The following is a 15,199-nucleotide window of genomic DNA, read 5'->3' as shown; positions in this document are numbered from 1 at the left end:
GAAAGAAAGAAAAGGGAAGGAAGGAAAGAAAAGGGAGAAAAAAAAAGAAAGGAAAAAAAGAAAAAAAAGAAAAGAAAAAAAGAAAAGAAAAAAAGAAAAAGAAGAAGAAAAAAAGAGAAAAAAAAAAGTAAGAAAGAGAAAAAAAATTAAAAGGTTTAGGGTAGATTGGAGTTTGGGGCCTTTGGTCAATTATAAAGAAAATAAAATAGTTTGGGTTTTTATTTGGCTTTTTTGGAGTTTTATGTAGTTGTTTTTAAACTCTAAATTTGTAAACTCTAATATATTTCAATATAAAAAATAATTTAAAATACTCTAAAGAGCCTAAACCCTAATATCATATACCATATCCTAGTTTGAGGTTTTTGGGCAATTGAAAAAAAAAATGATTTGAGATTTCGTTTGGCCGTGTTGGAGTTTCGTTTAATTGTTTTTAAACCCTAAACCAATAAACTCTAATACCTTTTTATATAAAAAATAATTAAAAATATCCTAAAGGACCTAAACCCTAATATTCTATACGATATCTTAAATAATATAGAGTATAGATTATAAAGTATATAGAATTTAGTATATATATTATAGAGTATAAATAATATATTAATTTTATTTCTTCATTATACTAATTTTATTTCATAATATTTGCTTCCAGCGCGCATTATATTCATCACATATCACATGAAACCTACCATATAATTTGGTTTTTTTCAATGTTTTTTATCAATGTAGTAGATAATATGTTAAATAAACATATTGTGAAATTTCATTCAAAATTTCCGTATTTTGATAATAATTTCCATCGTTTCCGTCGAATTTTTGTCGAAATTTAAAAATCTTCGAAATTTCTGTCGAAATTTCCTCGAAACCCGAAATTTTATTCCTTGGTAAGAGGTAAAGTAGGGAGAAAATGGCTCTAGAAAACTATTTTCGAGCCACTTTTGGCAAAAAGTTAATGTTGTTTCTAAAAAAGTTGGTTCGAGCCACTTTTGGCATAAACTCCCAAACTCGCACCAGACTTTAAATTTTCCCGTTATTATGTTTCTAGCTGACTCTTGGGGTCATTTATGCATTTATTAATCCCCAAATAACAATAGGAAACTTATTTACTTTTCTAATCAATTTGTTAGGGTTTTGTTAGTATTTAAATACTTCTCCGTGTTTGTATTCAGTAGTTGATAATTAATAAAATTTGAGAAGTGATGATTTCTCTCTTTTTTTCCTATTTTTCTGATAGTTTAGAGAATTATCAATCAAATAGAAGCCCTTATTTCTGGCAATTCTTGATGTAGAAAATCAACAAATCTAAGGTAAGTTGTGTTTTGAAAAACCGTTATCTCTTTTCTTTCGCCAACCGTGCTTCATGAGTTTTGATGGTGTAAGCCTTTCCCACAACAGAAAGCTCCAAAATGCTCCCTGAAGTTGTTAACTGCTTTGAATGTTTCACTGATAATATCTGGTTCGTTTCTTATATTGGGGATTATAACAAAATTGTTCCCTGCACTATTTAAATTGTTAAACAACATTTTAGACACCCAAACAATAAAATCCAAGTTCTACATACATGATATCCAAACAATAGAATTTGTAAGTGATAGGAAATTTAAATGATAGAGTTTAAATTCCATTATTTAAGAGTTCTGTGAAAATCAGAATTCCATCATCCAAACACACTGTTAAGTCAACATTTCCAAATTAGGAAAACTATAATCTCCACATCAATCAAATAATCTTTTAGGTTGAGATTAATAAGGTATGATATTAGATATGTGACCCAGAAAGTAGAAGAGTGTTTGGGGGGTTAGGGTTTAGCTTGTTGCGATCAATCAAATATTGCAAAGCCCTGGTAACTATTACTGGACAGAGGGGGGAAGAATATTTAAGTAAAGTATAAATATTTTCTTTCTCTTTGCATAAAACTTAAAATTAAAGACCAAGAGGAAACGAAATAACACATTTGTAGACCATATTTGAATGAAAAAAACTATGAGACATTTGCACACAATAAATTCACTATTACCCTCAGCTTTTTGAAATTACAAATATATATATATATATATTATATTTTTACTGCACTGCACCATATGGCAGCAGAAATAGCCAAGCGCTTCATTCAAATGGAACCATTGTACAGCAGAAAGAGTATATACAGTTTGTACCAAGTTTAACACAGGAGGTGATGGGATGCTGGGAATGAACTTGGGCTTACATTAATTTACTCACTGGCGCTTTCTCCTGCTTCTCTATATAAGCAGATGGAAACCATCCGGCCTTGCCTTTGCATTCTCCTTCAGACCATCCATTAGGGCTCACCTGATATCCATATATAAAAAACAAAAGAAAACCAAGAAAAATGAAAAATGAAGGATTACTATTTAATCTCTTTTGTTTTGATGTACAGAGTATAAAGGAAATGAAAGAAATGGTTTTTTATGATGGCTTTACTATTGTCTCCTCATCATTTCCTTTTTCTTCTTTTGTAAATTGATAGGTAAACTTCAAATTTTAAAAAATTATCAAGATGTGTTAAAAAGATACCGCATTCCTTCCCCACTTACGAGACAAAGAACATAAAAGTGGAGTTTCAAGGGAATGTCACACCTTTTATAATCTTATTATTTCTTCCTATTACATATCAAGACAATGGAAGGAAAATTATCCCACCTATTTTTCAATTCCAGCCCATCCCTTCCCCACTGTTAATATCAGAAAATAGTCAAAGAGTAGAGAGGGAACAGCATAACTGTGTTCTTTTATTTTCAAAATTTCTGAAATTCATGATAAATCAAAGGACAATATGCTATTTGTAAACGTAAACAATATAACATATTCTCTCAATATGCTATATCTCATTCACGATATCGAACATATCAATTATATTTAAAACCCTGGTTAGGATTCATGAGTCCAGCTCTCACTACATTCCAGTTTATGCTTATAATATGCGTGAATGCAAGTCATATCCATGAATTACTTGGGTAACTAGCTGGCACTTAAGAACATATTAAGTTGACATGCCTTATCAAACTGATAGAGGGCACAGATTTTGAGACTTTGACCAAATAACTACACTTGCAAAAAAACTTTAACCATAAAGCACAATGAGCTTCACGGGACCATAAATCAGGTGCGAGCATGCATACACCAAAAAAAAAAAAAAAAAGAACACCCTCCCAAGTGAAACAAATAAATTAACAGTGCATAAGCTACACTTAAATAGTGGTGGTTGAATTACCTGACGAACCACAACATAATCATCGACTGATAGGTTCAACTCGCCGTCCGCTTGAGCATCAAATGGGTGTATAGCCTGAAAAATGAAAGAAAAAGTAATTCAAAATGAGAAGAAGGGGGGGACTCAAAATTGCAAAATACAAACAATGTAGGGTCAACCAACAAGATTATATACAAGTCGGAGAACATTTAATTAAAAAGTTAGAAAGAGCTGCTAAGCAAAGAAAAAATGCCTACAGACAGAAGTAGATATTTAGAAAGTAAATGTAGGTATAAAATTAATTCTAGAAAAAAATAGGAATGTGATATGGTGAAAAAGAAAAAAAAAAAAAACTCAAATAGATCATAACTAGATGGAAATACTAATAGGTATAGAAATTCATAAACTGTGATTACAAATGACTAGCACATGTGCAGCTTCCTTTGGGTGTGAGGAATGGAAATTTCTAGGATTGCAAAGGCCTTACTCTTGCAATGAAGATAGTGTCATCTTGATTAAGTTGTCCATGATCAGCAGATCTATTTGAATTAGTATCTGGATGCATTTCCACTAACCGGGATGAGAATTCTTTTGGTGGTTTCTCCAGAATCATCTAACCATTTGAACAATGCAGGCCAGCCATAAATTTTCATGCACAGAAAAGATATAAAACAGTACATAACGAGAAAAAGTTCAGAGCCAGGTTACATAGCACAAACCTCAGAATGTAGGTTATCTAAAATAGCAAGAGCATGTTGATGATAAGATCTCTCAGCATCAACCTGAAAAATATTTTTACTAGGCTCAAATACAGAATTGCAAAATCAGGAGCAAAATACAAAAAGCTACCTGTATTCAGACCAAATTTAGTATCAAGAATAATTATATTATGAAAAACCCACCAAGTACAAACTTTACACTTATAAATTTAGATACCGAATAGAAATAGTTGTTCACAGTAGAGCTTGGACGAGTTTAAGAAATAAGTTTCACCAAAATCAGTGCTAAACACTTTTTTACCCAAAACTTTGTTCATGTACAGATGAAGTACTATTTTCCTGTGGTATAATATGCCCTTTTCTCTCATTTAATCTACTTATTCACTTGCTAAAGTCAAGTATCTTTTTTATTTTTTATTTTTTATTTTATGAGAAACAAACTTTTATTAATGAGAAAAAAGTACAACATAGAGCACAAGATGTCCACCAGTGAGAAAAACAAAACAGAGTACAATCAAACACTAACAATCAGAAATACAAAGACAACCAAGACTACAATACAGCTGCACTCCAATCATAAAATATAGCTTAGGAAGAAGTATCCCTAAATTCAGAGGATATAAAAGCCAAAAGGGAAGACCAAAACTGAACCCCATTCCACAACAGATCTACCTCCTCGCCCCTAGCATCCTCAAAAAGTATCTAGAGTAAAGAAGATGCATTTCATATTTTTCTCTCAGAACAGTGGTGCATTTGTGGTCTTGAAAAAGACTGATGGTGAGCAGCAATGGTATCAATGAATGTGCAGGTGATAGTGGCAAGCAAAACACTTTTAAACTCTTTCTTTAATCTTTTCCTTTCTTATCCTATCAGCCAGCAGTGCTGATGAGAGGTAGCTTTCTTGCGCTTTCTCGCCTTCCTTTTTACCTCTCCAGTCTCAAGTGCAAAGTGATTTAAAAAAGGATACAAGCAAAAACCACAAGTCATATATTCTTCCATGCACTTTTCTTAGGTCTTAGTAGATAGATGAGCCGCTATTATTTCCCTTGTGCTCTATATGAAGGAATCATACAATTCCAGTACCAGTTATGCAGAACTCCACATATGAAGTGATGCTATTGTAGAAACTAGATGTTAAATTTCATTACGTTCAGCACCGGTTTCTCTCTCTCTCTCTCTCTCTCTCTCTCATATTCTCATTTTTCTCTCTTGTCTACTTTTTCTCATCCTAGATAACCCTATTTGTATGAAAATTTCATCAGGCACAAGAGAATTGACTCTAGATGAAGAAAAAAGGAACTGGTTCCAAACTTAATTATGCAGCTTAAGACGTATATTATTATAAGTAAAAAGGGTTTCAACAGATAATTAATACCAGTTATTTAGAAAAATGGCGAGGTTAAAGAACAATAGCACCAATCTAAGGCCACCATCAAGAAGGGAAAAAGCATCCCACTCAGATGCCATCACCAATCATCTTCTTCTTGTGAAGTCCTATGATACATGAAAAGAAGGAATAGATGTCATAACGATTGAGAAGATTAGGTGATCAAAGCCTGGAGTAGGCAACAGAAAGTTAGGATAATGAACAAAAGGCATGTAATGAGACAGTTTGAAAGAATAAGTGGTCTAATGCTTGTATGAAAACTACATTCAATTTGAAGTGGAAGTAGAAATAGACTCATCAGATGTAGAATCACTCAATAACATACTAAGAAGAGCAGAAAATCAATTGTGTACGATTGCTATCAAGCGGCTAGATAGGAAGCATCACCTCAACAAGAAATTGCGGAAAAACTTTTAACCAGGTACTACGTATTTTGCAGATCATGAAAAAAAGCTAATATTTGATAAGAAACAATTTTATTAAATCAAACCAAGTACAACATTATGGATAAGGTATCCACGAACAAATCAAACTATACAATATAAATATCTACTCAACCTAGCTACAAGATCAATTTCTAGTAACTAGACTATTGCAGCATTCCAATTAAAAACTATCCTTGAGAAAGAAACATCCCTAAAAGCAGCTTACACTGGTGCCCATAGTGAAGCCAAAAATCTGATCGTCCCCCAAAGCTCCTCTCCTCCTACACCTCTTGCATCTTCAAAGATTCTTTTATTTATTTCCTCCCAAATGACCCACAAATTAGCTAGCATAAAACATCCCCTCAGCACCTTGGATTTCTTACCAGTCCTGAAGAATTTATGTTGTTCACAAAGTACCAAAACTTGCTGGCACAGCCCAACTAATTTTTCCTTCCTAACACAACTTCATCTATAACCCCCAAGCCACCGGACATTGAATAAAGAGGTGACCTACAGACTCAAAATCAGCCTTACACAAAATACACCACTGAGGAAAAAGACACATATAAGGCCGTTTTCTTTGAATCAGATCGAGAGTATTCACCCTTCCATGTGCCACCAACCAAGGCAGAATCTGCACTTTTGGAGGCACCTCTCCTTTCCAAACAGAATTATAAGGGAGAAAAACTGGCCCACCTATACTACTGCAGGAATGTTTGAAATATGAATTTGACAGAGAATGTTCCTGACTTCTCTAGGACCACTTCCTTGCATCTTCTCTGTTTCTGTGAGATTCAACTGTTCCAGTGACTAACAAAATAGCCATTCCCTTACTTCCTCTTCTCTCAGATGCCTTCTAAAGCCGAAATCCCAGCTGAGAGGAAATTGACTATTCACGGAAATTCTTGAAACACTCACCATGTGATTATTAGACAGATTATACAGCCGAGTAAATGCCCTCTTAAAAGGTCTGTCTCCTGCCAAACATCCTCCCAAAATTGTATCCTTTCTCCATTCCCTACCACCATGCTGCAATTTTTAACAAAGTCCACATAGCCAAGACTAATGTCTTTCCATGGGCACCTACTAGAGCCCCTTATCAAAGCTTTAGCATCCCACCTGTTTTCTTGCACCCCAAACTTCATATCACCACACGCCACAACATGTGGTGACTGGACAAGAAGGAATAAAAAACTTAGATGAGAGATGAGAGAGAGAGAGAGAGTGAGAGAGAGAGAGCAGGAAAGAGAGTTCAGTAAGAGGAAGGGGATGCAAAGTAAAAATTGGAAAACTTTAATTTACTAAAAAGATTGTTTTTCTTTTTCTGTTAATCATGGAAGTACACACTCACTCTTGATTGACTGAATTAATGTTGGAATAGAAAAGTTGGATGAAGTTTCAACTAGATTGTAATATTTTAATAAGATACTGATAAACGACCAAGGTGCTTTTGCATAAAACACTTAAGTACTTCCCCTCCGCATATCCTTCTCTGAACATTTCCTTTCTTTTCTTTTCTTTGGTTGTAGATTATGACAATTTAGACCATCTAGGCATAAACACTATCCTCTGTCCAAAAGCATATTTGCACCATTGCGCTTTTGCAGCCATTAAATTTTATAACATTTTGGCTGATACACTCTTTGTATCCTCAATTGTGCCATGGGTCCATGACATCCTAAAATAGGATGAACGATCATGATTTGCACTTCTTTATTTAGGTAACTTTTTTTTTTTTTTTTCTTTTACGTAAATAAGTTGATACTGTTTGCTGCTCTTCCCTATTCTTTGTGTTGTTGACATTTAAATTTGTCAAGAGGCTTCAAAATAATTTGAAGTAATAGCTAGTTTCTACATGTGCATATCTGGAGCCTAATGGGATTGTAGGAGGCATTATTCATATATAATCTTCAGAGAATAAACATAACAGCTATTACGTAAATAAGCCTTACACATATAGACACTTAGGAGTGTTCATCAGTTCGAAACTGTTGAATTTTTACTAATCCGCATCCGGTCCAATATATATAGGATTTGGGATTTTACAATCCAATCTGATCCAATTTGAGATTAGAATCTGATCCAATCTAATCCAATCAATATCGGACTGGATTGGATAATCGGTTTCTTAGTTAAGAAAAATATTTATTGAAACACACAAGATTATCATCGGAACAATTATAGTCACAAATCTTAATAGAATATATGTTAAATGATAATTGAATTTTGGTATAATGTACAAAGTAAAATTTTATCAGAGGATATAGAATAATCATTATTTCTATAGTTTCAAATGCCTACAAGACCAAAAAATTAGGGAACCAACCACATTGGATTGGATTTCACTGGATTTTCATGAGGAAATCCGCCATCTGATCCAATCAAGTCCGTTTTTGAATTTAGAGATCCAATGCAATCTGTCAAAGTCATTGAACCCGATCAAATTGGATTGGATTGGATCCGTTGGTTAGAGCGGATTGGATTGGATTGGATTTTGAACACCCCTAAGACACTAAATCTATATAAGCGCATAAATGGCAACCAAGATGTAACAGCATAGGCATGTGCAGTCCTAGCAACCAATTAGTAACAATACCATAGTAAGAAGCTTCTGGAAAGTCATCTGCTGCTGCTGATCCTCAACTGACAACATTGCAGCAGTCGCTTCTCGGCCAAGTGCCATTGTAGTAGATTTAAGCTCCGTCAATCTTGCCTCTGCATTTTGAAGCTTCACAGAACTGTCTGCAGATACAGATCCCCTGGATTTCAATTGACGCCTCAATACTTCAGCCACCTGATAAGAAGATAGATATCTATTCACAATGATATGCATGTTCCTAGACCATTGTATACACCAAGTGACATCCATAAATACCTGGGCTTCCACCTCCTGACGCAGTTTTTCATAACGATGAGTCAAGTGGCGAGCATCCTCCAAAGGAGCCCCTGTTACTTGCGCCCGTAAAGGTTCAGCAACCTACAAATTTAAATCCTGTAAAATGATTACAAGCCTAAAAAAATGGAGAAGTTGGAAGAACTCCAAAATGATACATTAAATTTTGATAGGGTTAAATACAAAAATGGTCCACGAACTTTACAGTGAATCTCAATTTGGTCCACTAACTATAAAAAGTATCAATTTGGTCCACAAACTTTCCAAGTTGTATCAAACCAGTACAAATGTTAATTTTCATCCAAAAATTAACGGAATTGGTCACATGAAAATGTGATGAACGGACTAAAATGCCTTTGAAAATGTGGTCACTTGCTGTGCACATGACCAGTTTTCGTTAAATTTTTCAATAAAAGTTAACATTTGTACTGCTTTGGTACAACTTGAAAAGTTCGCAGACCAAATTGACACTTTTTATAGTTAATGGACCAAATTGAGATTCACTGTAAAGTTCGTGGACCATTTTTGTATTTAACCCAATTTTGATAACTATAGCCTTATACAATGTACAAGTTGATGATGTAGGATGACGCAAGGTGGGTGTTGCCTATGGTTTTAATGGGCTTTAGGTGATAGAAATTTTGGTAACTAGAAAAGATTTAGGGAAAAGAAAGGTTTAGGGTTGCTGTAATATTAGAGAAACTACAGAAATAGAGAATAATAGGGAATAGAAGAGAGAAGAAAGAAAAGGAGAAATCAAGGCACCAAGCCTTTAACAACACGTAATTTTCATTCATCCAAATCTGATTTGCGTTACAAGAAATAGCCTTGTATATATTAGAAATGCAAAAAGACTCATTAAAATCCTAAGAGACTCATTAAATATTAGAGAAATACTAAAACACTCATTGAATAGGAGACTGAAAACTTATAGACATTGAGTCTTTCTAAAACAATCTTTTTTATCTTTTTTATTTTTTCTTATTATTGCACTACCAAGAACATTGCTTGTATAGCTGAATGCAGTCATCCAGTCAAAAAACTTTCCACAGACCAATTTTCTTCACAAAGTAGCACATATGAAAACACACACAAGTTACATTGCATGATTTGGCCTTGAGTTACATTATCATGTTGCTTTCAAGAAAATGGTACAATGCTTCTAGTGCACAAGATTGGTTTCAAAGACCATATCTTGAGATTTCACCAATGTTTACAAATAAAAATAAGAAAATGGAAACAGTGAAGAAATTACCTGCTCACCAAGAATCTTAAGCAAAGTCCCTCTCTCCTCTTCAATTGAATCATGTGAAACACCAAAGCAAATAGAAGCTCTTGCTAAAGGAGTACTAGTGCTTTGATTTTGAGTTCCATATTTGCAGCAATCTTCGGCCAACTTTCTAACTAAATTAATAAGATGATATTTAATATACTACACTTGTAGAAGGAACCAAATACAGAAAAGTAGGGAAAGCATTGTCACCTATTTCCATTTGTTTTGAGCTAATAGAAATAAAAGCTTCAACTCCCCGAACAAAACTCCGCTGAAAATGCTGGGCAACATAATTTATTATTAGAATTTGGTAAAAATAAACCATTGCTGATGCATTAGCAGATGGTGCATCACATAATTCATTAATGAAATCAAAAAGGATGTTGACCAGTAGTTAAATGAAGGCCAACTTGATAACAGCATGATGATAGTACCTTCGCTACCCTCGTAGAATTGTATAAATCTTGAAGTTGTTGGTGGCACATAAGTTCAGCTTCATCAATCATAACAGCTTCATTACTTAAACTTCCCAATCGTCTCAATACAGCCTGCAACATCTTGAACACTACAATCTTAAAATATGACTGAAAGATCGAAACCTTCAAGGTTCTCAAGAAAAGTTCTATAAATTCTAGTTTATATAAACTGTGTTTTAAAATTAAAAATTAAAATAACTTTTCCGCGGGGGGTTAAGTTATAATGATTTTTTTCACAGAATCAAGCACGACATACATTATGAATTTAAGGTTCAATCTACGAATGAATTCTCAACTAAGTCCTTAAGCATCATCCTTTGTTTTGGTTAGGATGTAATCTAAGATATATTCTTCAATCATAAAGGGAAAGATCGTCATCAGCACTCTTTAGTCATAAAGGAAGCGCCTATCTTATTGACTTTTTTTACAATATGTAGGCAGTTTTATTTTTATTTTTGACTGATATGTTTCAGAGATGGAAATCGCACAGATAACAGAACTTGACAAGGAATATTGAATTAATCAATTAATTATAGTCCTGATTCTCTACAATACTGCATCCTATTTGGAAACCTTCCACTTAAATTTTATTTTGTTTGTGCTTATTTGACTGTCTCATGAAAAATCAAAGAGATTTGTGAATCAACCAGATTTTAATGCAGGTCCACATGGCAGTTTATAGTTGCATAAAAAGGATTCTTGGTTGAGATGTGGCACTAACTACTTTGTAATTCTGTCTGCAGCCTGTGACTAACTAGGCTACTAGGCCTCAAAGGTTATTCACTCTTATAAACTCCTTAATATTTGATTGTCAAAAAAGAAAAAAAAAAAATCAACAAAAAAAGGGGGCCCCTTTTACATTGCTCATATTGTAGCCAATTTGGTTCAAAGTTCAACCGACATTAAAGCATCTGAGTGACGCCACAAAACCTTATGTCAAGAAATAAGACTGCATTTGTTCCAAGAGAGGTGGGATGCCTCAAAATTCCTACTACATCAACATTACCACAAAGCACTAAGATGCCCTACATTTTTCTCTATCTACAAATAGTAAGCTGAGTGAATTAAGAAACTGTCTAAATCATGCAAAAGTAAACAAAGAATTTTGTGTTTTTCCAACTACTCATTCAATACCTTATGCCATAATATTTTATTTTACATGCAAAATCAAGAGATCTTAAATATTCTGAATGTCCTCTGAAATAACATTTTATATTTGTTTCTATTGTAATTTTAGATAACCACTTCTCAAAAGCTTAAGCAGATAGGAAAGGGAACCAACAGTATATATCAACCGAAGAAACACTAACACCCCCCTCCCACATGCAAGTCCACTCAACAACCTTGAGACAAATGCTGACGTTGCATATGTAGAAAACAAAAGATGTTGCCACAAGTAGGGTCTCTAAGATTTTAACACAATGATTGGATTTCTTGGGAATCAAACAAATATAGGTTTTATTAGTGCCAGCATTAAGAAATAATTCTTAGGAAATCTTCAATAAATCACCCTTGACTGCATCCCAACAATCTTGAAAAACTGCTGTTGAGAAGCCATCTGGGCGAAAAGATTGCTCCATACCACAATCAAACACAGACTTTTTAATTTCTTCCTCATCAAAAGGCCTCTCCAGTCTCCAGCCATCTAGCTTTCTCATCACTGATTGGGCACCAATCCAAACCCTCCACCTTTATTGTCACCCGATCTTCTTTTTGTAAGTCCTCTGAAAGAACCAATCACCTCATTCACAGTTCCTTCCTCACTCTCAATTAAATTACCATTCCCATCCTCCAATTTAGTCATCAACTTATTCACCCTTCTACTGCTAGTTATTCTGCGAAACAGATTTGAGTTATTGCCCCAATATTTCAACCCACTTAGTCTTTCACCTCCAAGACTTTTCTTCCTTGAGAATCAAATCTTCAAACTTGTTTCTGAGCTCCCAATAAATATCTGTATAGAGCATCTAAACCTAAAGAAAAATGTTCGAGGTTTTAAGAGATGAAATGTTAGTTAGGTTCCATCCTTTTATACACAGTATAGGGAATATCATAACACTGATCACTCCATAACATAGATCAGGTGCAAAATTTCCAAATTCTTCATTTATAACTTTTATAACTTTTATAACTTATAAGTAGACATAAATTGGGGGAAAAAATTTAATTTTCTATTGATTGTATGTGTATCTTTTATGACTTATTTGCATTATATATAGGTGCAATGCACCAGACAATGGGTTTGGGTTAGGTTTTTGGAAATAAAAATTTGATAGAGCTTCAAAACTTGAGGCCATGTCAGAAGAAATTGGTTTGCTTTATGTAGTAATATAGATTACCATTTTCTCATAAATAATGTTAATATTGTAGTTGTAACAAATTTTACCTTCAGCACTAATAAAATTAAAATTAAAGAAAAATAAAATAAAGAAATAAAATTAAAAAACAAATAAATAAAATTACAAAAAAAAAAAATGAAATATTAACTAAAAATAAGTGCTATTGCTGTAAAAATTTGTACACCAATCGAAATTTTCATAATTGGTTGTACCACTACAAATCAGACGATAAGTAGACCCAGGATAAGTGAATAATGACAAATAGAAAAACAAATAAGAAGAGGAAGTTTGTACCTGTTTCAGGAGTAGACACAAGGGTGGAGATTAGTTTTTTTTTTTTGTTTGGTTGTTAGTTGTTACTTATTAGAACTATAATGAATTTCGAGATTCAACTATTTATTTTGTTTTGTTTATAAGAATTTTGGGTTGTAATTATTATGTTATTAATTTATTACATTGAGATTGATTACATAAATACGCCTAACTGTAATTCGATTTCAAGGTTTTTTTATGTTGACTGAGAATAAAGAGATCAAGTTCCCTACTTTCCTCTCTCTGCTCTTGTCTTACTTCTCTCTTCTCCTTCAGTTTTCGTCTTCCTTCTACATTAATTGGTATCAAAGTACATAATTTGACATAGCAATCCAAAAAGCTAAGAAATATTCATAAACACACAAACCGGCAATAAAGAAAAAAAAAAAATGGACAAACTTGGTAAGTACCATGTTTTGAATAATTTAAACCCATAAACACAAACAATCCAAATTTTGAATAATTTAAACCCATCAAATCAGTCAAAATAAAAAACACCAAGAAAATTCAATGTTCAATTAAGTTATCCATTGTTTTTTTAACATATAATTAAAATGAGCAAACGAGGAAAACAAACAAGCAAGCTGGTAAGCTTATTCCACATTCAAAGACAAAAGAAACAAGTAAGAGAATAGCAAAGGATTTAATTTACCCAAAAAAAAAAAAACAACAAAAAATGAGTAATGAAGAAAAAGCACCTGCTGTTGCTTTGCGACTTGCTCCCTGAGCTTACTGGCTTGCTTCCGTATGGACTCCATACAGAGAGAAAGCCCTAGATGGATGGATGGATAATTGATCTTCGCGTTCACTGGTCACACAGAAAGTGGTTTGGCTTTTCGAGCAACAGAAAGAAGATAGAAAGCGAATAGTAAAAATTACGACTTTTTGGTTTCGGGAGTCCACCAGCGACCGAATAGAGAAATTCGGACAAGTAGCCCAAATTTAATCTATCTTTTTATATTTCTTAAAATTCTAATTAAAAACAGATGTCAATAGACTTAATTGACCTTAATCCTTAAAAATACTCTTAAAATCATATATATGTTATAATGTAAATATATTGGTAATATCACATCATCATGTCATATAATGTTATAATTATATACAATAATTTTCCAAACCAAAAAGTCTTATCTAACTCTCCCACTTCCCAAATACACGACGTCTTCTCTCTCACGACGTCTCCTCCATAAGAACGTCTTCTCTCTTGGAAAAAGCAGTTAGAGTTGTGGCATATGAGATTGAGTTGGATGAGCATGAGAGAGAGAAATGTCATTGGGTTCTTGAAGATTATGGACAAATCCTACTAATTCCTGCACAGTGCATAACATTTTTTTTCCTAAATCTCTCTTTCGTCACTTAATAAATTTTTTAATAAATTACTCATAAACCTACTTTTTGAAATATTTTTAACTAGAAACCAGTCAAATAAAAACTTAAGTTCCAACCCAATATGTCTGTGTATGCGCACGGGACTGGGGAAAATACACTACTGAGCGCTCGATACATGCAAATGCATCCTACAACTGCATCTTGCATCCTACAACTGCATTTGCACTTGTAATTTATCTTATTTTCTTGCAGATGCAAGGTTTTGCTTGTATTTCCATTGCAGATGCACTCGCATTTGCAACTACTGAGCTCTCAGCAGTTGCAGATACTTTACTAAGAGCTCGATGGACAATTTGGGCTACAACTTAATTTTTGGGCCGGCTGAGGTTTGTGTTAAATTTCTTTTTCATTTTAGGTTTCTAATTAAACATCCTAAAATTTTTTATACAAAAACATTTTTATTTTGCTAAGAAAATATTTTTTATTTACAAAATACTTTTTCCATAGAAATAAGAAAATTTTTACACTATCAACCTTGTTCACATTTTCCAACCAACAAATAATTTGGTTTTTAGCCCTCTTCAAAATTTGTTATAAAGAAAGGAAATATGGAAAAAGTGTGTTTCTCAAATCAATTATATCTTCCATCTTTGGTAGAGATGTTTATTTATAGGCTTATAATGATAGGATGGTTAATACAAATCATTAACCACTCATAATTTGTAAGTTACAAAACACTAATTATCATCATTAGGATATAGGTTACGAATATGTAATTAAGACATAGGTTACATGATAATCAAAGGTATAGTAATGGTGGTCATCCACACATTAA

At 33.3% G+C, this 15,199-nt stretch overlaps 1 protein-coding gene across 2 annotated transcripts; it reads right to left on the bottom strand.

Moving 5' to 3' along the window:
- Positions 1 to 2,010: 2,010 nt before the first annotated feature.
- LOC147273276 (SH3 domain-containing protein) lies at positions 2,011 to 13,929 on the bottom strand. Of its 2 annotated transcripts, XM_086257164.1 has the most exons (11): positions 13,731 to 13,892; positions 11,964 to 12,354; positions 10,340 to 10,453; positions 10,116 to 10,185; positions 9,888 to 10,036; positions 8,615 to 8,716; positions 8,336 to 8,533; positions 3,928 to 3,990; positions 3,696 to 3,821; positions 3,230 to 3,304; positions 2,011 to 2,307 (listed from the first exon to the last, which is right to left on the bottom strand). In XM_086257164.1, the coding sequence occupies exons 2-11, from the start codon at positions 12,024 to 12,026 to the stop codon at positions 2,200 to 2,202; spliced, it is 1,068 nt and encodes a 355-aa protein (XP_086113290.1). In that variant the 5' UTR covers positions 12,027 to 12,354; positions 13,731 to 13,892; the 3' UTR covers positions 2,011 to 2,199. The 2 variants fall into 2 exon arrangements, with proteins under 2 accessions (XP_086113290.1, XP_086113291.1); XM_086257165.1 differs by lacking the exon at positions 11,964 to 12,354 and having other exon boundaries at positions 2,015 to 2,307; positions 13,731 to 13,929.
- Positions 13,930 to 15,199: the final 1,270 nt, after the last annotated feature.

Source organism: Dryas octopetala, chromosome 9 (genome assembly GCF_963921425.1).
Source record: "Dryas octopetala chromosome 9, drDryOcto1.1, whole genome shotgun sequence".
NCBI classification, from domain to species: Eukaryota; Viridiplantae; Streptophyta; class Magnoliopsida; order Rosales; family Rosaceae; genus Dryas; species Dryas octopetala.
The sequence above is the reverse complement of the archived record's forward strand: the minus strand, read 5'-3'. Positions and strand labels throughout refer to the sequence as shown.